Here is a 24,149-nt window from a genome sequence, read left to right on the forward strand (position 1 = left end):
ATATTGAGGTATAAAGGTTTCAATTTAAATTGGGCCAGTATGTATATATGTATGTATGTATATGTATATGTATATATATACATATATGTGGATAAATACGTACACACACAATAAATCTTCTTTAGTGATCAAAAGTATCAAATAATTGTCCTAGCATCAGAACTCGAACAGATCTTGAAGGAATATTGCATTATTTTCTATCAAGTTTAGAGCGGCCAAATTCTTGTTCAAGCCCATTTCAATGGGCTGAAATCGAGTAAGGGTTGGGTTGGGTGAGGGTTGAATACCAACTCACCCCATATTGACCCACTAACCCATTTGTTATACATGTTTAAGCATCTCAGTGGGTCACAACCCACTCTAACCCTCACCCACCCTAACCCATCCATGTTGACCCGCTTATCCACCACATTTAGGGGTGTTCAAATTTGGATCATAAACTAAAAATCGAAGCGAACCAAAAATGAATAAGCAAATTTGGTTTGGCTAGTGCGGATTTTGGTTCGGTTTGATTTTTGAAATATGAAAAAAAAAACAGTTTTCGGTTTCAGTTTGCCTATAAAAGTTAACCGAACCGAACCGAAAATCAAACTATATAAGCTATTAGTAATAGCTTGGGGCCTTGGGTTTGGGCGTTTGGGTTGGGGCTTGGGCCTTGGGCTTTGGGCGGATAGGCCCAATCAAAATTACTAAAGAGTAAACACTAAAGTTACTTTAGTATTGTGGCCACAAGCCAGCTAGAAGACTTGACGAGTTGGGCAGTTGGGCTAGGACTAGGAGTCTGAATCTACTCTGGAGTTAAGTAGTAACCAGCCAATGGACATATATATATATATATATATTATAGGAAGGCTTTCATGCTACAGTCTCTCTATGTGACAATTTCTAAAAAGTTGCTGCTAAAGCCCACTACCACCATTTTCAATTCATTCCTAAAAAATGCAGAAAATGCAAAAGTGATTATCCACAACTACTTCTACCTACATTCTATCAATCTCAGTTAATCATTAACCCTCTACGTATCATAACAAAAGAAAATTATCTGTATTCTAATAATTATTGAAAAACTATTTTTTGAAATAAATATTTCTTGAAATTTTAATAGTTATTTAAAATATTAATAAATAATAGTTTAACATTATTGATTCCATAATGTAAATTTAACATTACTGATTCCCTGTTAGTACAGGGTCATTCACTAGTGTAATTTGGGCTACGTATTTTGGTATTTTAGTCACATTGCCCTGGAGAATCGAACTATTTAAAAAACATCCTACTGATTTGGTGCTTCTAATGGCTTAATTGATTTTCAAGTTAGGAACCTCAAGGACTACTTAAAAGAACATCCCTTGGCTTAATTGATTTATCTCTCAACCAAACTGAAAACTGAACCAAACCAAATTTAGCCAGTTTGGTTCAGTTCAGCTTTGCACTCATTTTGATTCGGTTTGGTTGAGGGACATGACCAAAGCGAATAGTCGGCTAGGTCATCGGTTTGAACCAAACTGAACCAAATCGATTGAATGTACACCCCTAACCACAATTAACAATTTTCTTTTCAATAAACAAAGAAAAAGTGCAGGAAACACAAAATTTGATGAAAATTAAAATTTAACATTTTAGCAAAAAAAGGATAAAAAATCAAAAATATATATTTCAGCTAAATCAAAATTGCAAAAAAAATACATCAATTGATAAAAATTTCAAAAACAAATTATATATCTCATCTAAAAGGAAAAATTTTTGCAAAAAAAACAAAGAAAAAGATAAAATTCAAAAAATATATATTACAATCAAAAAGAAAAAATTGTAGAAAATATATAAATTAATAAAAAAATTCAAAAAATGTTGACTTGGTTAGTAAACCACTGATCTAGACAATTGAACCACTAAACTCTCAGTGAATGGTTTTTGAGGCTTTTTTTATTTTTTATTTTTAATTTTTAATTTTTGAAAATTAAATGCCATGGGCTGATCTATTTGACTAAACGAACAAATCGTTGACCCAAAAAACAATGGCCAAAGTGGTTTTGTTTTTTGGTCAGTTTTAAAAACTTTATTTAATTGTTTTAATTTACTTATTTAGATCGATTAGCCTTGTTTATTTAACTTATTTAATTAACTTAGTTTCCTTAATTAATTTAATTTATTAATCAATTGCTTAATTTACATAGTTGGCTTAATTTACTTAATTATTTTAATTAGTGTAATTTATTTAATTATTTACTTTCTACCATCATAGACCTTGAAGTAATGTACTCAATTAATTTTATTAAATTAGACTTTTCAAACATGAATAGTGCCACATAAGTTTCACTAAAAAAAATTATATAGTTAATTAAATTTCATAAGGAATTTAAATCTAATAAAAACTTAATATACTTAAATAAATTCAATTTTTACTAATTTCAAAAATTAATAAAAAATATTAGTTTTAGACATAGTTTAATTATTTTAAAATCAATTTAAATTCCATATAAAAATAAAGAAAATTATAAAAACCTCCTTGGGTTTTCTAACAAAGTAACAATCCTATGAAACTCCCTAGTGCTTTGACCTTAACAAAAACCTCCCCTATTATTTTGAAAAGGTTCAAATACCTTCCTTTAGTCAGCATTCTAAATAAAAAAAATGTTGATGTAATCCATTAATTTTACTTCACTTCAACCTTTTTGCATTTGTCCAAGGAGAGTAAGGGGAACTATTCTTTGAAAGTTGTCTAGCAAAATAGATTAGTGGAGGGTAAAGTTGAAACCTTAAATTATGTATGATAATGCATTAACAATGATAAGGGTACGTATTTTAGTAACTTTATGTATGATAATGCACTCTAATTTTACCTAAAAATAATAATACAACAACAACAACAACAATAATAATAATAATAATAATAATGATGATGATGATGATGATAATAATAATAATAATAAACCAATAAAATTATTAAAAAATCTTTTCCAAAAAAATTAATAAAAATTAGCATTAAGATACACAAATCATAATACAAATCTATCTAGAGAATAGGAAATTAGCCACTCTCACTAAAGCACAACTTAGATTGTGACCAAATAAAATAGTAGACATAACCCCCAAAATAATACTTGAATTGAACTTAAATGGACACCATTTAATTGGAAATGTCATAAAATTCCATATTCAATTTTACTGATAAATAAAGTTGTGTCGCACAAGTCCTGACTAATAAATAAGTGTAAGTAGAGATGTACATATCTAGAAAAACAGCAGCCCAAAGCTTCAGGTTACTATTCTATACACCCAAAAAATGTATAATTCTGTGATTTAAACCCTTGAGCTCATTAAGAATAAGAACCCAGTCCATCAAATGATGACAAAAATAGGACAATGATGCACTTAAGGCTGAGTTTGGAAGGAGTCCAAATGCAAATATGTAGAGTGCAAAACCTTATATTTTGTATTATTTTGTATGTATTTACGTTGTACATATTTGCGTTTGTATTCTTTCCAAACTGAGCCTAAAGGCCTAAGAGTTTTCTAACCCTTCTTTTAATTCTTTCCTAGTCAGACAAATAGGAGTTGAGAAGAGTAAAAACCTTATTACAAGACTTACAATTAATGGTGAAGTGAAAACTGGGTTGAATATAGAGCTTGTTTTGTTTCGTGGTTGTGATAGGCATTTATCAAAATGCTGTCATATCATCACCAAATCAGCATTTAGCCCATTATAGTGATCCTGCATCAAGGTTTTTAAAACTGAATTGGACTATGAACCGGTCAAGGGTTCAGTTCTCGGGTCGAACGGTCTAACCATTCGAACTGAACAGACAACCCGCTCTACAAAAAAATAAAAAATTTAAAATAAATGAAAAAAATGAAAAATAACTAAAGTGTTGGGTGGTTCAAACGGTTTGACCGCCTGAATCAGCGGTTTACTGATCAAATCAATGGTTTTTGACGAAATAACAATTTTGGGGTAAAACGGACTAGTTCCCGGTTTTTCCGGTCTAACCATCCAATCTGGTCTAATTTTGAAAACTATGGTATGTATAGACACTCACAAAAGCTGGACTTGATTTATGTGTGTGCCTACCGTTGGGGGAAGCTTCATTTTAACGCTTCCCCCAACGATTAGACATTTATTCATTATTGTGCTGGTGTAGCCTTAATAACACCTAGTGATGCTTACTTGTCATAAACGATTAATATTATTACTTTTCTCGGTTTTAAAACAAATCAAATACAAACGTTTAGTTAATAAACCAAAACTCTACCAAACACATACATAATGTAACGAAATTATATAAAAGCAACTTTATCAAAATATGGTGGATGGTCATGAACATAATTACCACAGTAATGCATATGGAGTATGGGAGGCAAGTGAGAAGTGAACAACTGAACTACCTACTAACTACCTACTGTGTCATCGGCGCTAAACCTATTGACGGGTTGATCTCACACCTCCTTTTTGGGAGTGATGTCAATAAAATAAAATTAATTACAACGTGAAGATTGCTAGAAATCAAATGTCAATAAAATAAAATAAAAGTTGATAAAATAATCTTACACCAGTCCCTATGCTTGGGTTTTGAACTTTAGATGCCTTCTTAATTAAACTTTGGATGTTTTGTTTTTAATCATAAAAATTAAAGGCACATGTTCCTTATTTATGTTTACATGTATATAGTAAGTTTGCCAAGTCTACCTACAATTAATTATTGTCCTTGAATTTAGAAACATCTACAGTTGATCTTAATGCTCATTTTGTGAAGAGTGGCATCATGGCATATATATATATATATTTAGATATGGTGTACTAATGGCAAGATTCTTAAATTTTATAAATCTCTTAATTTACATGCATAATAAAGAAAATAATGATTGATTAATACAAGTGGATTAATGGTAATTAACTAATATATGAAAATAAGAGGTCATGTGTGTTGGATTTTAATTATATTAGAGATTAAATACAATGGGGTTTGATTGATTAATTAATTATATGAAAATAATTTTTTCTCTTACTAAAAAACCAATTTTAAACTTGTCCCACATTAGAAAATTATTAAACTTGTTTAAGTTTTTAAATAGAAGATTATTTACATGTTTTAGAAATATAAGGAGTATAGTATGGAGGCTTGCTACCGTGTACACATGTGCACAATGAGGCACTTTAGAGGTGCACTTTGCTCGCATTTCACTTGGTCCGCATAATGCAACTTTGACTTTTGGTGGGAGGCTACAAATTGATAATTTCAACAGTCACGATTTGATCAGGTGTGATCAAGAGGCACTATTCAAAGTTAACACTCATTAACTGTTAACTACATTTTAATAGTCACAATATTTGAAATTGTAACTATTCAAATAGCCTTTTCTGAACCAACACCTTTCTCTTCTCCATGACTCTTCAGAAACTATTTAAAGAATGTGAATCAAGCAATTGAACACACAAGTTTTCGAAAATCACTCTTGTCTCTCTAAGTTCGATCTGCTATTGTCTTACATAAGGTTTCATCGGAGACTTTTCAACTTTGTTGGTTGCAAATTTTCGTCCAAGGCTCTGTTGTATCTTGGGAACGAATTTACTTGTAATCCAACAGCAAACTCAGTAAAACTGAGTGGAGGAAAATAACGCTCTAAAGACAGTGTCTTCAGACACGTCTCAGAGCGCTTCTTCTCCAAGTTTTTGTGACCCCATTTTCCCAACAATGTGTTTGAATTTTGCTAAACATATTTCAAATTTTCTATTAGTTAAGGACTTGGACGGTTTCATGAAATTAGGACTGGGTCATTGGTTTTTCGATTAAATTGTCCAGTCATCCAATTTTCACCAATTTTTTAATGAAAACAATTATTAGGGTATGACAAACTGGCCAAGGTCCCAAGTCACGGTTCAACCGGTCTGGTCCATTTTTCTAAACACTGGTTTTATATTGTATATATATGTTTCTACCCAAACCCCACATTGGGGGAGCCTTCGTGCACTATGTTGCTATATTTGTATTTGCAGTTTACCAAAGTGAAGCCAATTGTTTGAAGAATATTAACAAGCCTGTACATATTCTAAAAACTAAATAAAAAATAACCTGCGCATATTCTTAGCTAAGCGTGCACCTTTGATTCGCAAGACCGAAATTGATTATCATAAATACAAGTTTTGCATTTAAAAAAAAAAAAGAATAAGAATAACACGAATAGAAATTCTTTCACCTAAATGCTTGCATGCACCTACTCTCTTTTCTCATGCATGCGTCTTATTTATTTTTTAGTTTAACATATAAAAATCAAATAACCATCTCATGTCTTTAATATCTCTAATAAAATCCTCTCTCTCTCCTTTGTCTAACAGATTAAGGGTATTAATATATTAGGTTGGTAGGGTTAAGGACCGACCAATTCAAGCCAATTAGATCATGCCGAGGTCAAAGTCCAAGCTTTCTGATCAATAACCATCTGCCACACTAACCTGTTCTTCCTATTTTAAATTCAAAATATTTTTAACAGATTGTTATTGGTCTGATACAGAAAATTTTCTATGCCAAAGGTTCAGAGGATGTGATTTTAACAGTACAACTTGTGGTAGCTTCCAATAGGTTTGGTTGGCTTTGGTTAGGTTGTTCATATTTCAAGGTCACTTTAATTAAGGTTGACATTTTTAGCTTGGCCTAGCCTGTAAGATATGGCATATTATATATATATATATATCATATTATATTTTTGTAATATATTATATTATATCATATAATATAAAATTGAATAATTTTTGTAATATATTTAAAATTTTAGGCCACCAAGCCCAAACTATGATTGTGTAACAGCTCGAGTTTTGGACCATGATTATCAAACACTTTTTTTCATGGTTTTTAAAACCGACCCGGAGGCTGAACTGGTCAGGGGTGTCTGGTTACCGGGTTGAATGGTTCGACCATTCGAGTTGAACGGCCGACCCATTCTGAAAAAAAATTAAAAAAATAAAAAACGATCAAAACCGTTCGAATGGTTCAAACGATTAACCGCCCGGGTCAGCGGTTTGTTGACCCAAATCAACGTTTTTGGACAAATTTCCGGTTTTGAGGAAAGTCGAAACCAATCACTTGACTAGTTCCCGGTTTTTCTAGTCCGGTCCGATTTTGAAAACCATGCTTTTTTTCTCTAGTAAAATGAATTCCCAAACACTTCTTGGTATGCATAAATTAGTGAAGCCTAAATTATTCATTCGAACTCCTTTTGGCTCAGGTTATGGATAGTAGTGAAGCATACATGGGAGCCATATTTGAAACTTTATTTTTTGTTATGTTAAAAGAAAGTGAGGGATGGTAGGCAAGGGTGTCAATGTACCAGTTTTGGATTGGGCCCCGTCCAGTCCAAAATCAATTTGAAGAGATTGGACGGACCAACAAGATATATTGAATTGGACCAATTCGGTCCAAAATATTAATTAGATTGGATTGGACCTGGTCCATCCGTAACAAATTTATATTGGATTGGGTTGGATTAAGGCATTAAGCCAATATTTGGTCCGATAAGATAAGAATATATGTGTCAATGAACCGGGTTTGGGTTGAAACCAATCTAAATCAAAATGAATTTGAACAAATTGGATGGTCCAAACATTTTATTGGACCATTTCAAATTGGTCCAAAACACTTATTGGATTGGATTGGACCTGGTCCATTTATAATGGATTCACATTGGACCGGATTAGATTGGACCAAATCCAATCCAATTGACACCCCTTATTGGTAGGCTTTGGTGGCGAAGTTTGATGCTATGGATGCTATTTTGTCTTTAAATGGAAATGGGTCTATGCATGGTCTCTCGTTATACTCTCAATTGATTGAATAAATTAGTGTAGCTATTTTGTCTTGTTTTGTTGTAATAATAGTAAAGAGAGCAGATGGAACTTATCGGTAATCGCTTTCCAAACCGAAGTTGTAGTGGTTTGAAGTTGTTGCAGAAACTCGAAATTGGGAATTGTAAGAAGATGGAGGGCTAAGTCGTGCCCTTGGTCACTCTCATTAAAATCGTATTTGCCCCCTATGGTGCATCCAGGTGATCGCAAACCGGTCGTCAAGATAAAACAACCCATAGGCCACTAGTAGGCATGCACTTGCTTACCAGACTTCCACGAACCACAGAAGATTGATGCTCAAATTTCTCAAAGAAAACAAGAATGTCGAAAATGGTGTGTGTATACTGGGTTGGCCAGCACTGTTCTTATACAGACACAAGGAGGAAGAAGAGACACAAAAAAAGAAAACATTTTAATTTGAAATTAAATTCAAAATTGGAAAGACTCAATTTAAAAAAGAAAAGGTGTAATTCGATTAGACCAAAAAGATTCGGTGCATCGCACCCGCGCCCGTGCCCCAGCCCGGCTCGGCATGTCTGTGTAAAAAGTACCCCCAACCCCCACCTCACATGCATGGAATATATATAGTCCTCTACTCCTATGGGTCCCTACCCATAGAGGGAGCAAAACTACAAATATACTCCACTTCCACTCCTTTCCCAAGCAATGTGGGACAATGTGTCATTCAAGGATGGGAAGAGGAAATGACAAAAAACAAGAGAGGGAGGAGAGAAATTCTTGTAAATTTGAATCTCCCTCCAAAAATCCCCCACAATAATCAAAATTACAAGAAGATCGAACAGTCTAGAAATCGCAATGAGAAAAGTATTCATGGACTTCAATCAACACTTAGGTATGACAGGCTACGTTACAGAGTACGGGTGGAGTCAAACTCCTTCAACCTTTCCTCCTTATCGTAACTAGCTAACCGGCCAACCAACTCAACTCACCAGTTTTTTAGTGGTACTTTTGTTTTGGAACATTTTGGCCTTGTTCCCCTCTTGGAATCATGAGGGTTTTAGAGAATCAACCCTAGATCTCTCTTAGAAGTGGAAACACTTCACACTCACTTAGGTCAGTTATTAGTGAGCACTGCTCACACTATTCCTAACTGATTAAGAGCCTTATGCTCAACCTCCTCAATCTGCAGTGAGCACTATCTTACCTCAGCATCTGAAATGGGACACAAATGATCGTGCTTTCCCAAGTCATCTAGTGATTTGTTTTTACCCATTCAACCTAATTCCAGGGATCTCCTTTCACATAGGTTGGGTGTCCATCACTAATGACTTTGTAACAGGCTTTAGCCCCATTACTACCGATGCCTCATAAACCACCTTAGAAACTTGTGGTTTGGTTAACAAATCTGTAAGGTTCTTTTCAGACCTTACAAAATCCAAAGTGATTGTACCTTCACTGAGGTATTGTCTTACTAGGTTATGCTTTAAGCGGATGTGCCTTCTTTTACCATTGTACGTCTAGTTCTTGGCTCTAGTTATTGCTACTTGGCTATCACAATGGAAAAATATGGGTGGAACTGGCCGCAGCCAAAGTGGTATATCTGCCAGTAAGTTCCTTAGCCACTCTGCCTCGAACCCCGCCAATTCTAGTGCAATGAACTTGACCACCATTATTGAACTTGTATTGCATGACTACTTTACCGATTTCCACGATACTACTCCTCCACCTTGAGTAAACACATATCCACTGGTGGAAGTATTATCCTTTGAATCTGAAGTCCAATTCGCATCAGTAAAACCTTCTAAAATAGGAGGAAAACTTGAGTAATGTAAACCAAAGTTTATGGTTCCTTTTAAATATTTTAATAATTAAAGTTTCTCAATGTTCTTTTCCAGGATTATGAGTATGCTAACTTAATTTTTCCACAGCTATAGCTATGTCTGGTCTTGTACAATTCATTAAGTAAGATACAGATCCAATTATACTTGTATACTCCTTTTGTGAAACAGGTTCTCCTACATGTTTCTTTAAGTGAATAGTACAGTCAAGAGGTATTTTAACCGATTTATAATCATAGTGTCCAAATTTCCTAAGAATACTCTCTACATAATGTGATTGAGAGAGAATAAAGCTTCATTGTTCTTTATGGATTTTAATCCCCAAGATTACATCAACCTCACTCAAGTCCTTGGTATCAATTTTGGACATTAGAAATTGTTTTATTTCTTTTACTACCTCTAGACTAATTCCCATTATTAGCATATCAAGATATAGACAGATCATGAATCCTGTATTATTTTTAAAACTGCTATAGTCACATCTATCATAATCATTTCTACTATATCCATTAGTTACTAACACATTATCAAATTTTTCATGCCATTGTTCGGGAGCTTGTTTTAAGCCATACAAAGACTTAATTAATTTACATACTTTATTTTTTTGTCTTAGCATTATAAAGCCTTCAGGTTGCCTAATGTAAATTTCTTCCTCTAATTCCCCATTTAAGAAAATTGTTTTCACATCCATTTGATGAACTGCCAGCTTGTAAATGGATGCTATAGCGAACAAAACCCTAATTATTGTTAATCTTGCAACCGGGGAGTAAGTGTCAAAGAAGTCTACATCTTTCTTTTGTTTGAACCCCTAAGCAACTAATCTGGCCTTGAATTTGCCTATTGTGCCATCTAGTTTAGTTTTTTCTTAAAGATCCACTTACAATCTAATGCATTAGTTCTAGGTGAGAGATTTACAAGTTCCCAAGTGTGATTAGTAACTAAAGAGTCTATTTCACTTTTTATGGCTTCTTTCCAGAAAAACTACATCAGGTGAAGTTACAACTTCCTGATAGGTTACTGGGTCCTTGTCCACCAGAAATGTGAACATTTTATCACCCAAGTTTGTTTCTCTTTTTTGTCTTTTACTTCTCCTTAAGTCTGGGTCTTGCCTAAGTGAAGTACTGATTCCTTGAGCACTCACTTGTTCTTGGTTTCTAACTTGGTTTTGGGAAGGTTTCCTATTTAATGTTTCTTTTCTCTAAGGGAAGATGTGTTCAAAGAACTCTGCATCTCGGGACTCTATTATTGTGTTATTTTTGACAATATTTTCAATTATTTTAATTACAAAGAACCGACAAGCCGCACAATTGTGTGCATATCCAATGAACACATAGTCACAGGTTTTCAGTCCTAATTTCTTTCTTTTAGGTTTAGGTATTCCAACATTTGCTAGGCAGCCCCAAACTTTTAGGTAGTTCAGACTAGGTTTTCTGTTGTGCCAAAGTTCAAAGGGATCTGTCATTTCTTCTTAGGTGGTATTTTATTATATAAGTGATAAGCTGTTAGGATTGCTTCCCCCCACAAATTCAGAGGTGCACCTAAACTAATTAGCATTGCATTCATCATTTCTTTTAGTGTTCTGTTAAGACTTTTTGCAATGCCATTAGATTCAGGTTGATAGGGAGTTGTGGTTTCTTGTATGATTCCATTTTATTCAAAGAATTCTAATAGTTTGTCCATCATACTCAGTTCCTCTGTCTATTCTAAGTCTTTTTATTTTCTTTCCTAACTGATTTTCTACTTTAGTTTTGTAATTTATAAAAGCTTGTTCAACCTCATCTTTTGATATAAGTAGAACTACTCTTGCATATCTAGAGAAGTCATTTGCAAAAGTTATATAGTATCTTTTTCCTCCTCTAACTTCATGACATTTAAGGTCTCCTAGATCACTATGTATAAGTTGTAATAGTTTAGTTTCTCTTTGTATACTTTTACGAGGTTTCTTAATAAATTTTTCTTCTACACATATTTGGCACTTTTCATTTGTAAAATTAATAGGAATATTCAAAACTCCTAATTTACATAGTTGTTTCAAATAAAGAGCATTACGATGCCTTAGTCTAGCATGCCAAATATCAAAAGATTCAACAATATAAGCAGAAGAAGTCATTTTATTCATAATAATATCAGAGATGTTCAGTACAAATAATCCACCAGTATTGTACCATTTTCCAATAAATACATTATTTTTAGTCAACATGGCCTTGTCTGCTTCAAATGTGAGTTCTAGTCCTACTTTGTTGAGGAGTTCTCTCGATACCAAGTTCTATCGGATCTCTGGCACATGCAGTACATCATTTAGCATTAGGATTTTTCTTGAAGTCAGTTTCAGGAGCACCTTTCCTTTGCCGATGACCTTCAAAGTTTGTGAGTTTCCTATGAAGAGTTTCTCTATTTCAGGCTGAGTTGTATACTCATAGAAGGAATTATGGTCCCCACATATGTGCTTGGTAGCACTAGTGTCCAGTACCCACTCCTTCGACTTATCAACTAAGTTTACCTCAATTACCACTGTTGTGATAACATCCTTAATCAAATTGACTTTCGATTTACCAGAATCCTTCCTCTTTTGATACTAGCAGTTCTTCTTGTAATGTCCGGGTTTGCCACATACATAGAAATTTCCTTTCTTTTGTTATTTCTTGAATTTTTAATCATTTTTCACATTCAAATTCTTTTTGAATTTTGTAGTCTTTTCCTCCACCAAATTGGTTTTGGAAAACTGGTCCTCATCTTTCTTTCTGTTCTTTTCTTCAATCTTAATTCAGACCACTACTTGGTCCAAAGTAGTGTCATTCCTCTTGTAATTCATACTAGTCTTGAAATAATTCCATGTATGTGGCAGTTTCTCTATGAGAGAACCGACAATGAATTCATCTGGCAGTAACATGCCTTCCTTTGCTAGTTCCCCCACAAGAACCTGGAACTCATCTATTTGAGCAGACACGTCCATGTCTTCCTTCATGGTAAAGTGCAGGAAGTTGGCAATTACATATTTCTTATTTCCAGCATTTTCCAAAGCATACTTAGTGTCCAATGCATTCTAAATTTCATAGGCATAATTGTAGGAAGAATAAACATTGTACAGTTTATTGGACAAGCAGTTAAGGATATGATTGGTGTAGAGGTGGTCAGTTGTAGTCTAGTGTTCTGCAACAACAGAGCGGGCTGGCTCCTCCATGTTTGATGGGTTGGTTCGGTCAAAGCAAAGGCTACCCCTAACTATTCTAAGGCAAACAGCAGGCATTGTCTCCAACACTTGTAGTTGGTTCCATTGAATGGTTCAATCTTAAAGAAATCGGGAATTATTAACAGTATCCGGTTTCTCATGAAGGGGTTAGAAGTGATAGGTTCCATAAATACAGTTTTAAGATTGTTGTAATAATAGTAAAGAGAGTAGATGGAACTTATCGGTAATCGCTTTCCAAACCGAAGTTGCAGTGGTGTGAAGATGTTACAGGAACTCGAAACTGGGAATTGCAGGTAGATGGAGGGCTGAGTCATGCCACTTGGTCAATCTCCTTAAAACCGTATTCGCCCCCTATGGTGCAGCTGGGTGATCGCAAACCGGTTACCAAGATAAAATAGCCCACAAGCCACTAGTAGACGTGCACTCGCTTGCCAGACCTTTGCGAACCACAGAAGATTGATGCTTAGATTTCTTAAAGAAAACAAGAATGTCGAAAATGGTGTGTGTATACTAGGTTGACCAACACTCTTCTTATAGAATGCTCTCAGACCCGAATGGACACAGATGTGTCCTTTTAGACAAGAGACTCTTCAGAACAGTACACCTGTTCGAAGAGACACAAGGAGGAAGAAGAGACACAAAAAAAAACGTTTTAATTCGAAATTAAATTCAAAATTAAAAAGACTCAATTTAAAAAAGAAAAGGTATAATTCGGTTAGAGCAAAAATGTTACACGCACCCGCCCTAGGCTGTTCGCGCATGTGAAAAGCACCTCCAACCCCCCTCACATGCATGGAATATATATAGTCCTCTCCTCTTATCGGTCCTTACCCATAGAGGGAGCAAAACTACAAATATACTCTACTTCCACTCCTTTCTCAAACAATGTGGGACAATGAGTCATTCAAGGGTGGGAAGAGGAAGTGACAAAAAACAAGAAAATGAGAAGAGAGATTCTTGTAAATTTGAATCTCCATCCAACGTGTTTTCATATATATCTTTTGTGAATTGAATTATGATGCATTCATTAATATTGGTTGTACGTTGAATTCAGATCTCAACCAATCATGTTAACGTATGCTTAAACATTCAGTTGTTCACATTTTGCAATTAACAAGATTTACTTACCATCACATTCAACTATTCAGGTCTTTTGCCTTCTTTTATACACATATTTGCGGATCTGAAAATTGTAAAGTTCATATTATAACAGGCTAAGCAATGAGGGAGCCTGGGATTTTTTTTTTTTTTGGGTGGGGGGGAGGAGGGAGTGGGGAGTCATATAGGTTTTTTTGGCTTACGGTAATGATCAAGAAGTTATATTAAAGCATTATATTATATAGATTTACAGCATAAACAACACAAGTAGAGAGTAGAGTGAGAAGAAAAAACTTTCGTACAATCACTTTCAGCGATGGATGATGAATCCACGTCTCCTTGCTTTTGTCAAAACTTTTGAATCTGGAATTAGGTGGTTTTAAATCCACTATGAAAAGGTGATTGTACATACAATTTAAATTTAATAGGAGCGAAAGTTCTCTCGTGTGAGAGAGGAGGGCATTCACGGGATTACCTTTCCTTTGATCTGCCTTATTATTGACAAAAATAAATGAAAGAGGGAGTAGAGGAGGTAAGGTTTGGAGAGAAATGGAGTGAGAGGGTTTGGGAGTTAAGTACTTAAGTGGAGGAGGGTATTATAAGAGAGTGAGAGTTAGAGAGCAGTCTTGAGTCTTGACAATTTTAATGGGATTTTCATCTTTTGGACGGCCCAAGGACCCGCTTTATTAGGTGGGGGAAGGTTGATTCCATCCCTGTGGTCAGGCTTTGCATATAGAAGATTGAAGGTTTGGTGGGAAGCTTGCTCCATTTCTCTCATAAGTCATCATCATTTGGATTACTTCATCCTAGATCTTTTGCCTCTTCAGGCTTAGATGTACAGGCAGTAGCAGTCCAGGAATTAAGATACCTCAAAAAAGATTCATTTTGGGTCTATTGAGGGCATGCATGTTTGGGAGTGCTTAAAAACAAGTGTTTATTGGAAACAAGTGCTTATTTGGGTGGGGACCACACCATTAAGCATTTATTAGTGTTTGGAAAATAAGCCTGAAATAAGTGTTTATTTTAAAAATAAGGGCTTATTTTCTAAGTCCAAATTTTCAGCTTTTTTTTTTTTTAAATTCTCATACAATAATCACTTATTCAATTTTTTCTCCCATAATTGTCCCCAGTAAATTTTTAGAATTCTAATTATAACCCTTTTATGAAGGCACTCTTATAAAAGTAATTTTATGAAAATTACTTTTTTGAAAGTAAAGTATTTTCACAAAAGCACTTTTATGAACGTATTTTTATGAAAGCACTTTTACGAAAACACTTTTACAAAAGCACTTTTATGAATGTACTTTTATGAAAGTATTTTTACAAAAATACTTTTACGAAGGTACTTTTATGAAAGTACTTTTATAAAAACACTTTTACGAAAGTACTTTTATCAGAGCACTTTTATAAAAGTACCTTTTACGAAAGTACTTTTACGAAAGTACTTTTACGAAAGTACTTTTACGAAAGCACTTTTATATAAGTGATTTTATAAAAGAACTTTTATAAAAGTATTTTGCAGAAATACTTTTATCAAAGTACTGTTACGAAATCACTTTTGTAAAAGTACTTTTATAAAAGCACTTTCATTCACATTGGATTGGATACTTTGAAAGTTTGAAAGAAAATGAAGGACAAAAGAGTCGCAATTACTTATTTAGATGCCTATTGGAGAAAAATATCACCAAACATCCAATATAAAATAAGTGTTTATTTTTTAAAATAAACACATGCCAAATACAAATAAGTGCTTATTTGAATAAACACTTATTTTTAACATAAACACTCCCAAACATGGCCTAATTCCTTATAGACAGCAGGGGGATCCTCGAACACAAACAGGCCATTAGGACACCGATTAGCAAGGTTTAAAGCGTATCATCATAGAGAAAACATGAAATTAAGGAAAGAAGCCAACATTGAAGACAAAGCTGATGATTTATTCACTTAACAAACTCCATATTTCCCCGTCTTGAACTAATTCTTCAAAACCTACTAAAAAGTCTTCATTATTCACAGCCATCTCTTTATCTTCAGCACTTGATTTTGTTTTCATTTCTTCTCCCTCTAGCAAAAGCCTCTTCCAAAAGGTTAATGTCTCTTCTTCTCCAGATTCTTCTTCATCCACTTGTCTCTGGTGATCCCCGCCGGTAGAGTCTGAGACACCCGTCGTCCACTCCGATGAATTTGCAGCGGAGGTTTGAGGGCCAGCCAGTTGGGTTGTCAAGTTCGATGGCAGCAGTTGCTCCGATTTGAGTTTCTTGCTCAAGTGCGAATTCCAGTAGTTCTTAACGTCGTTAGCTGTTCTTCCAGGAATTCTAGCTGCAATTAGCGACCATCTGACACATATACACACAATGTTAAATTCTAGCTGCAGTGAAAAACAAACACACCGACGTTTGCAATTAATTCGATACATCACATCAGATGATTTTTTATTTGAAATGGTGGCTGTTCAGAATTCACCACTGGGGTCGCTGAACTGTTCCGGCACCACAATGTTTTATCAAATTCTAACCACATAAACATTAATTGAGAGAGAGAGAAGATATATTTTTTCTTCCAACCGTGTGAAGAAGAAACCGACAAATGAAAGGAAGCATTTAGCTCAACAATTATTGATCAGTACTCCTTAACAGAGGAGATAAGAAATAATATAAGAACAAGCAAAAGACAGTGCTCTTCATCAGTTTTCCGAATTTCATCGAACTATGTCAATCTGAGAAAAAGAAAAAGAAGCTCAAAATTAATTACCTGTTGCCCAAGAGCTTATGGAGTCTGATTATGAGGTCAACCTCATCAACTGCGAAGTTACCACGCTTAATGTTGGGACGAAGATAGTTCAACCATCTTAACCTGCAACTCTTACGACAGCGATCGAGACCTGCAACATAGCAAAAACCATTAACCTTCATTCATTCTGGGAACCAGACATTGCTTTGGTCGATCCAACTTGCCTGCTCTTGCTGGGATGTGCTTCCACTTTCCTTCTCCATATATCTCTACACATCTTTTGAGCAATTTATCTTCTTCTTCAGTCCAGCAACCTTTCCTATAATTTTTCATCCTACCCATAATCGATCGATCTGGTTCTCACACTCTCACACCCACATTACCTTTTAATTTTCTACTCTCGACTCTTTGAGTTCATCAGTTTCAAACTTTCAATCTATATTGGCCTTGAGTTTACCCACGTGCCTTGGTAACCTAAAATGACAAACCTTTTCCCATTTTCTATTACTCAATTATATGATGTGGGGACGCTTTTTAATTTATTATTATTTGATCAACAACAACTCTTCTTTCTTTGAACCCATCTACCAGTCCTATACTAGAGCGGATTAGCTGGAGACAGAAACATACACACCCGGCTGAATTACCAATCACGGTTGAACACGCCAGTGCTACATGTTATGTTAGTTCTCTCTCTATTTCTAAGAAAAACAAGCATTTCCAACGTTTTCGAATTGCTATTGACCTGGACGGTCGGACTGTTCGGCCCAAAAATTGTCCAAACAACCGATTTCATTTTATCAAAACCCGGAATTTGATTAAAAACCATTGAAAAAATCAATAAACAGTTGACCCGGATGGTCGAACCATCGACCCATTCAATAGTTTTGACCGTATTTTTTATTGTTTTTATTATTTTTAATTTTACTGTTAGAACGGACCATCTGTTTAAATCGGACGATCAGACCATTATCCCAGAAACCAGTGGCCAATTCCATTTCTGAATCGTTTTTTAAAACGTTGATTTCCAAGAGGATATATAGCAAAGGAAAGGGCATTTGTACGTCACAGTTTGACATGTTTAAACCAAACAAGTTAGGAGTCAAGAGAGGAGAAGTATGTGCTTAGAAAACTTGATTTCTTCTCTATTATAAATGGTTTTGTGCATCAATAAATAAAGCTCCTTTGTCTATTGGTAGTCATGAAAGGTTGCTTTGCTATATACTATATCTTATAAAACAACTTCCGTTAAGGACCAAAGACTTACTTTTAAGATAGGGGATTACAGGATCGTGGACTTGGACAATACAGTTTGATGTGTTCTTTTCAATGAATTCCAAGATAGTTAAATTCAATTACTGATACCTTAAGGCCGGGGTGCTTAGAAGTGCTTAGAAGTGCTTTCTATAAGTGCATCCCCTCATGTACCATGGTTTCCTCTTTCATTTGTTGTTATATTGGGTCTTATAGTAAATGAGGATATCTGAAAGTTAGTTGTTTGGGTAACTGATACCTCGTTGTTAGGTGGGTAAACAACTTATTCACGTACTTGTTGAAGCCGATTAGACTTGTTCATGGGCCGGGTAGCCCAACGGCCTGGCCCGGTCCCCAGACGGGCTTGGGTATGTTTTTAGCCAGCGGGCTTGACCTCGGGCCTAAAAGCCCAACTCGATTACTTTTTGGGCCGAGCTTGGGATTTGTCAAAAAATCCCAGCCCATGAACAGGTCTAAAGTCGATAAGCGCTCTCTCCCTCTCACCTCTCTCTTTAGTCGGGTAACTAGTAGCGTACAAGAATGATGGAAGCTAAGTTCCCAAACAAGTTTTACTTGGAAAACACTTGCCTGGGTATCCAGACAATTAAAAACAAACAAGGCCTTAATACAAGTTAATTTGTCATGTTATCAATATCTTGTAAGAAAATCCATGAATTTTTCTTTTTTTCCTTTTCATTATTTTCTTTTCTTTTTTTTTTCAGTAAGCCATAGGCAATTCATTCAACAATTCCTATTCGTTGGGCCATTCCCATGCCCCCGGATAGGGATGTCAGCAGTCTAGTTTTGAGTTGAACCAAACCCTATCTAAATCAAAATCAATTTGGATGAATTAGACAGACCAATAAGACATTGAATTGGACCGGTCTAGGCTTAATGGCCCAAAGTATTTATTGGATTGGATTGGATTAAACCTGATCCATCTATAAAGGATTTATATTGAATTGGGTAATTGGATTGAACCAATATCTGGTCCATAGATAAAAGATAAGAATACAGGTGCCAAAGGACCAATCCAAACTTGGGCAAAAGCATTCATCGGATTGGATTTTACTGTAGGCAATGCCTTTTATGAAGGTCTCTGTGTGTGGTTTCTTAGTTCAATTTGCACCATATATGCATCGAAGTTGACCTAGATTCTCCCTAACCTATCAAAACTGCTAAGTGGAGTTCAAATCAACCCCCCACGAGATTATCTCCTACAATATCCTACAACATATATTGGAAACAATGATAATCTTATGGGGGCATGATTTGGTATCGCCAAAGTGCAATGCCTTTCATGGGCAATGCAAATTACAAAGCGGCTGTTGGAACGGTGGGACTTTGTACTGATGGAAGTCGTAGTCAACATTGATGTTTGCAGGAAGGTTCTGTCCCACCTTCCCTCTAGCTCAATACATCTTTTTGTCCCTACATCAGCTAACAATGCTCATATTAGCTAAGCATCGTCAGACGTGGTCCACTGTTCCTCCTTTCCTTCGGTAGGACATTTTAAGGAAAATGCATGGATTGAATATATGTGGACGCTAATGCCATAAGACATATATGCAATGACAGGAGCTGTACCATGGTTTTTAAAATCGGATCGGATCGGATAGTCGGACTGGAAAAATCAGGAATCAATCATTTGATCGGTTCTGTTTTTTTCAAAAATCGGATTTCGTTTTAAAACTGTTGATTTTGGTCAGTAAACCGTTAAATCGGATGGTTAATTGTTCGAATCGTTTGTACGGTTTTGACCGTTTTTTATTATTTTGAATTTTTTTTTATTTTTCTATCAAAACGGGCCGAACATTTGATTCAAATGATAAAACCGTTTGCCCCGGTAACCGAACCCCTGACCGGTTCAGTCACCATCGGTTTTAAAAACCATGAGCTGTACAATACTTACAGTCCCATCATACGACATATACGCAATCTCACACATGTTGAAAACCAGTGAATAGGAGTTTAGGACCACCATTTAATTGGGTACAGAGGGTATGGCCCAATACGAGCCTAATGGGTACCAATGGGAGATCCCCATTAAAATCAGCTTTATGCAGTAAATTTGAAACCACAGATATATGGATCTTAAGCACAATCAGAAGAATATGACTGGATGGAGCATGAGAGCCCATATCATTTCCTCTCAATGGAATAGAGATGGGGATGATTTTTTTCTACTCTAAAGAGGATGGAGAAATTTATATCCCTATCGGTTGAGATGGGGTGAGTATTCCTCGCTTCATAGACTCACCAATCCCCATCCTGTTGCCATTCCTATGCCCATAAGCAAATCTTGTAAATTAGGCCTCCAAGTCAATAAAATTTTACCAATAGACAAATCATTGTAAAGAAACTAAGATTGGAAGGGGAACAAATACAAAATACACAGATTTGTATTTGTACTCTTTCCAAACTGAGCCATAACAGAAGATATCAACTTATGTGGTTTGACCTTTTGCCTATGTTGACAGGCGAGATAGGTGGATTCTTTACTATGAAAAATATGAGAAATAATAGATATTTGTTGTGGTTTATACCCCAAGCAAATTCTTAGGCTATGTTTGGTTGCAATGCAAATAAATTTACATTGATGTAAAACTGTGGTAGTGCACATTATTTGAGTGTAAATTCTGACCTATTTTTGTATCAGATTTTATCCTTTTTTTATTGTATTAAAAATGAAGTATATTAAGACATGAAGGAGAATAAAGTAAAACCCATAACTAAATTAAATGAGAATTTGCATTTTTTTTCATTTACACTCCCATACATTCATTTGTACTAGTGCAAATAAAATTGCACTGCAACCAAACACAGCCTTAATCTCTGTACGCATTCTCTTTTTCCTCAAACCTGACAAACCCTTGTAAAGGAAAAAGACTATTTTTCAAAGACCACCATCTTTCTCTCAAGTTCTCTCTCCTCTAAAAAGATCTACCTCTTTTTCCCCAAAGAGACTCTCTTTTCTCCTAGAAGAGGCATTTTTCCACATACAAAAGAAAGAAACCTTTTACATACTAGTTTAGTTGTCAATGGAACTAACTAGTATGCAACAACTTTCACATCTATCTATTGGTCTCTAAAAACCATAATAATGATTCTCAACTGGTTAGAACCTAAAAGTCATGTTTTCTTTAGGCTGTGTTTGGTTGCAATGCAAATAAATTTGTATTGATGCAAAATTATGGCAGTGTAAATGATTTGAGTGTAAATTCTGACTTATTTTTGTTTTAAATTTTAGCTTATTTTGTTTGATTGTAGTACAAATGAAGTGAATTAAGACATGAATCAGAATAAAATAAAACTCCAAATAAAATTAAGCAAGAATTTACATTTTTTTTTTCATTTGCACTCTATGTATCTATACTAGTACAAATAAAATTGCATTGCAACCAAATGCAACCTTAAAGAAAAGAAGGGGGGCATGGACCTTACCCTTGGTTTAAAGTCATGTAACCAAGTTATTTTGTTATTTATTTAAATATAACATGTAACATATAACCGAATCTGTTTAAGTTGTACAAAAGTAATTAAGAAATGACGGTTTAGCTCAGGGTCAGAAGTACAGTTGGGAATTGATGTCGATTGATGGGCGGGCATTGATGAAATTCAAAGCCTGAAAGGATTTTAGAGACATGGATTGACACATAACAGACTATGGCCGCGGGGCATCGTTTTCACATATTGCATTTACGGATCCACATGACTTGACTGGCGCAATACGAATTTGGATTGCCTACTTTTTTGAGTCACAGACGAAAAAAAGACTATCTCACTCTCTTCTCATTATTTTCTTCCTTTTTCTTTTTTTCTTGTATAATTATATCACCATTTTTCATGTATGTTTGGTGAGATTTTCAGATTAAGCTGTATGAATTATTTCAAGTTCAAAAGAGAATGCATAAAAGACCTTTGACACCACTTATAAGAAGTGATCCATTTTTAAGTTGAAGGGATAAGGGTATATGGATTATGGATTGAAGTAGTAAAAATGATTTATGTGTTGATAATTTAAAAATAGATATGGCACTAAACAAAACAGAATGATGAAACAAGACCGATTTACCACAAAAGCAATTAATATGGTTAGGGTTTTAATTACTTTTGGGAGAATGACGATGGTTCAGTCCAGGGTCAGAATTTTTAGGCCCAAAGTACAATTGGGGTGGGTGTCAGGAATTGATGTTAATTCACAGGCAAGCATTGGTGTGTAGAGTGGGGGGTTTTGACATTTTGAATGTTTATAGCTCTGCAGTGAAAATCAGAAATCTGCATTGAACCTGTTCATACTCCGTTTTGTTTTTTGTTTCGTTTTGTCCTCTCAATTCTGTTTGTCTGATGTAGAAATCTGAATTGGATACAGCTATTGTACCCGATTTGTTAATGTGGCGATGATGGGTTTTTTGTTTTCCATTTTGTTCTTTCAGTTCTGTTTGTTTGCTTTGCAAATCTGAATTGGATACAACTTTTGTACCTGGTTTATTTGTGATTAATTAAGATTTACACTTCTGCTTTGCTACAAAAACTTCCACCTTTTTGTCTCATTTGCAGTCATTGGCTTCCATCTACCTTGATTGCATCCATCTTCCCCTCACCTTGTAATTAAATTTACACCACCTTCTTATTCTCTTTCAGATAAGCTAGGGATTACATCATTTTATCTCCTCCATTGTTTAAAGTATTAATACACCCAAGGGGGTGTTCCTTTTTTGGATTTTGAGATGAGGGAAAGTTGATTTCCATTGACCAAGAATCTCATGTTCTTTTTTCAGATTTATGTGGGGACCAGGGAAAGTGTATTTTCCTGGGTATCATTTACCAGGGTAAGTCATACCCATCTCCTAGGAGGGTAAATAACTTTCCCACTTAGGGGGAAGTTGTCAACACTTAAAAGGGACAAAAATGCCCCTTTTAATAATGGATTTTTATGGCTAAAATGGTCATTACCTTATTTACATGAGAAATTAAAGAATATGGGTAAATGCACTTACCTGGGTAAGTAAGTGTTTCCCAGGAAAAACTTACCTAGGTAACTGCATTTACTCGGATAAATAACTTACCAAAAAACGAACAGGGCCCAAATGTATCAATAGGGGTGTATCAGTACTTTTAAACCATGCATGCATTCTTTATTTTTATTATTTTTTTCAAAAAAAAATCATTTTTATAGATATTTTTATATTATTTAATAAATAAAATAAAGAATTTTCTAAAAACGCATTTAAATAGATATATCAGAACCCTCACAATACGATCAGATATGGGAGTGTATCATATCAATAGTTTGAACCTTGCTCTTATCTTATTCCTCTCAAAGCAATAATAACCTTCCTCTTACTTCCATTCTCTTTTACAAATGTGGGCACCACGACATTTTACTTCTTAATAACAAACAAGACAACCAAATCAAAAGCAAAAGCAAACTGAAGTTTGCAATCAGCTCATTTAGGTATTGGGCCCAAATAGGGATGATCATGGGTTGGGACGGGATCATCCCTATAGCATCAAGGCCTTCTCGAGCCCGACTACGCCCATATCTTGGTCCGGGCTCGCCCAGACATCTAGTGGTGATACTTTCTCTCCGGGGGTTTACTCAATCTCCTGGCATTGGCTTCCATAAGACTCTCTCTAGTCGTTAAACAAATTGTAAGACAGTGAATTTATACAAGTACATCAACCTGACCAATCCAAAATAAATCCAGATCAAACCAGATTCGGTTAAACCAATTATATGCTAACTATTTACAAATTTACAAATAATTTGAGAATTAGGACCTTTTTAGAATGATAATATTTAAGAACATTCTAAATGATAACTAAGAACATATGCATAATAGTAAAATTGGCAAAATACAATGAATAAGAAGATTCTGAAAAATGAAGACCCAAAACACTATAAATAGGGCACCATACTCACATGGGGGCCCATTAATAACCTATTGGCAATACTCATCAATATTGCAACCATTCTACCAAGTCCGAATCCAATAGGCACAACATAGGAAGAACATTCAATGAGAATTTTATAAATATTCCGAAATCTTTTTTAAGGATAGGTTGGGGGTATTTCAAGGGACAGGTGTCAAAAAAATTAAAATTGCTCATTTAACGTACTTACAATGGCATGCCTACCTGATCCAGACTCCATTCTAACCCATTATGGAGGAGAGAGAACCCAGACTCTCTCTCTCTCTCTCTCTCTTCTACTGACCTTAGCAACCATCACCCTTCC

The 24,149-nt window shown here is 35.0% G+C and overlaps 1 protein-coding gene across 1 annotated transcript; it reads right to left on the reverse strand.

Annotated features, from left to right (window-relative positions):
* Window positions 1-15,549: 15,549 nt before the first annotated feature.
* LOC104599741 (transcription factor MYB114-like) lies at window positions 15,550-17,124 on the reverse strand. Its single transcript, XM_010262411.2, has 3 exons — window positions 16,879-17,124; window positions 16,676-16,805; window positions 15,550-16,260 (listed from the first exon to the last, which is right to left on the reverse strand). The coding sequence occupies exons 1-3, from the start codon at window positions 16,994-16,996 to the stop codon at window positions 15,861-15,863; spliced, it is 648 nt and encodes a 215-aa protein (XP_010260713.1). The 5' UTR covers window positions 16,997-17,124; the 3' UTR covers window positions 15,550-15,860.
* Between the last annotated feature and the right edge of the window lie 7,025 nt (window positions 17,125-24,149).

Source organism: Nelumbo nucifera, chromosome 7 (genome assembly GCF_055504915.1).
Source record: "Nelumbo nucifera cultivar China Antique chromosome 7, China Antique-T2T, whole genome shotgun sequence".
NCBI lineage: Eukaryota > Viridiplantae > Streptophyta > Magnoliopsida > Proteales > Nelumbonaceae > Nelumbo > Nelumbo nucifera.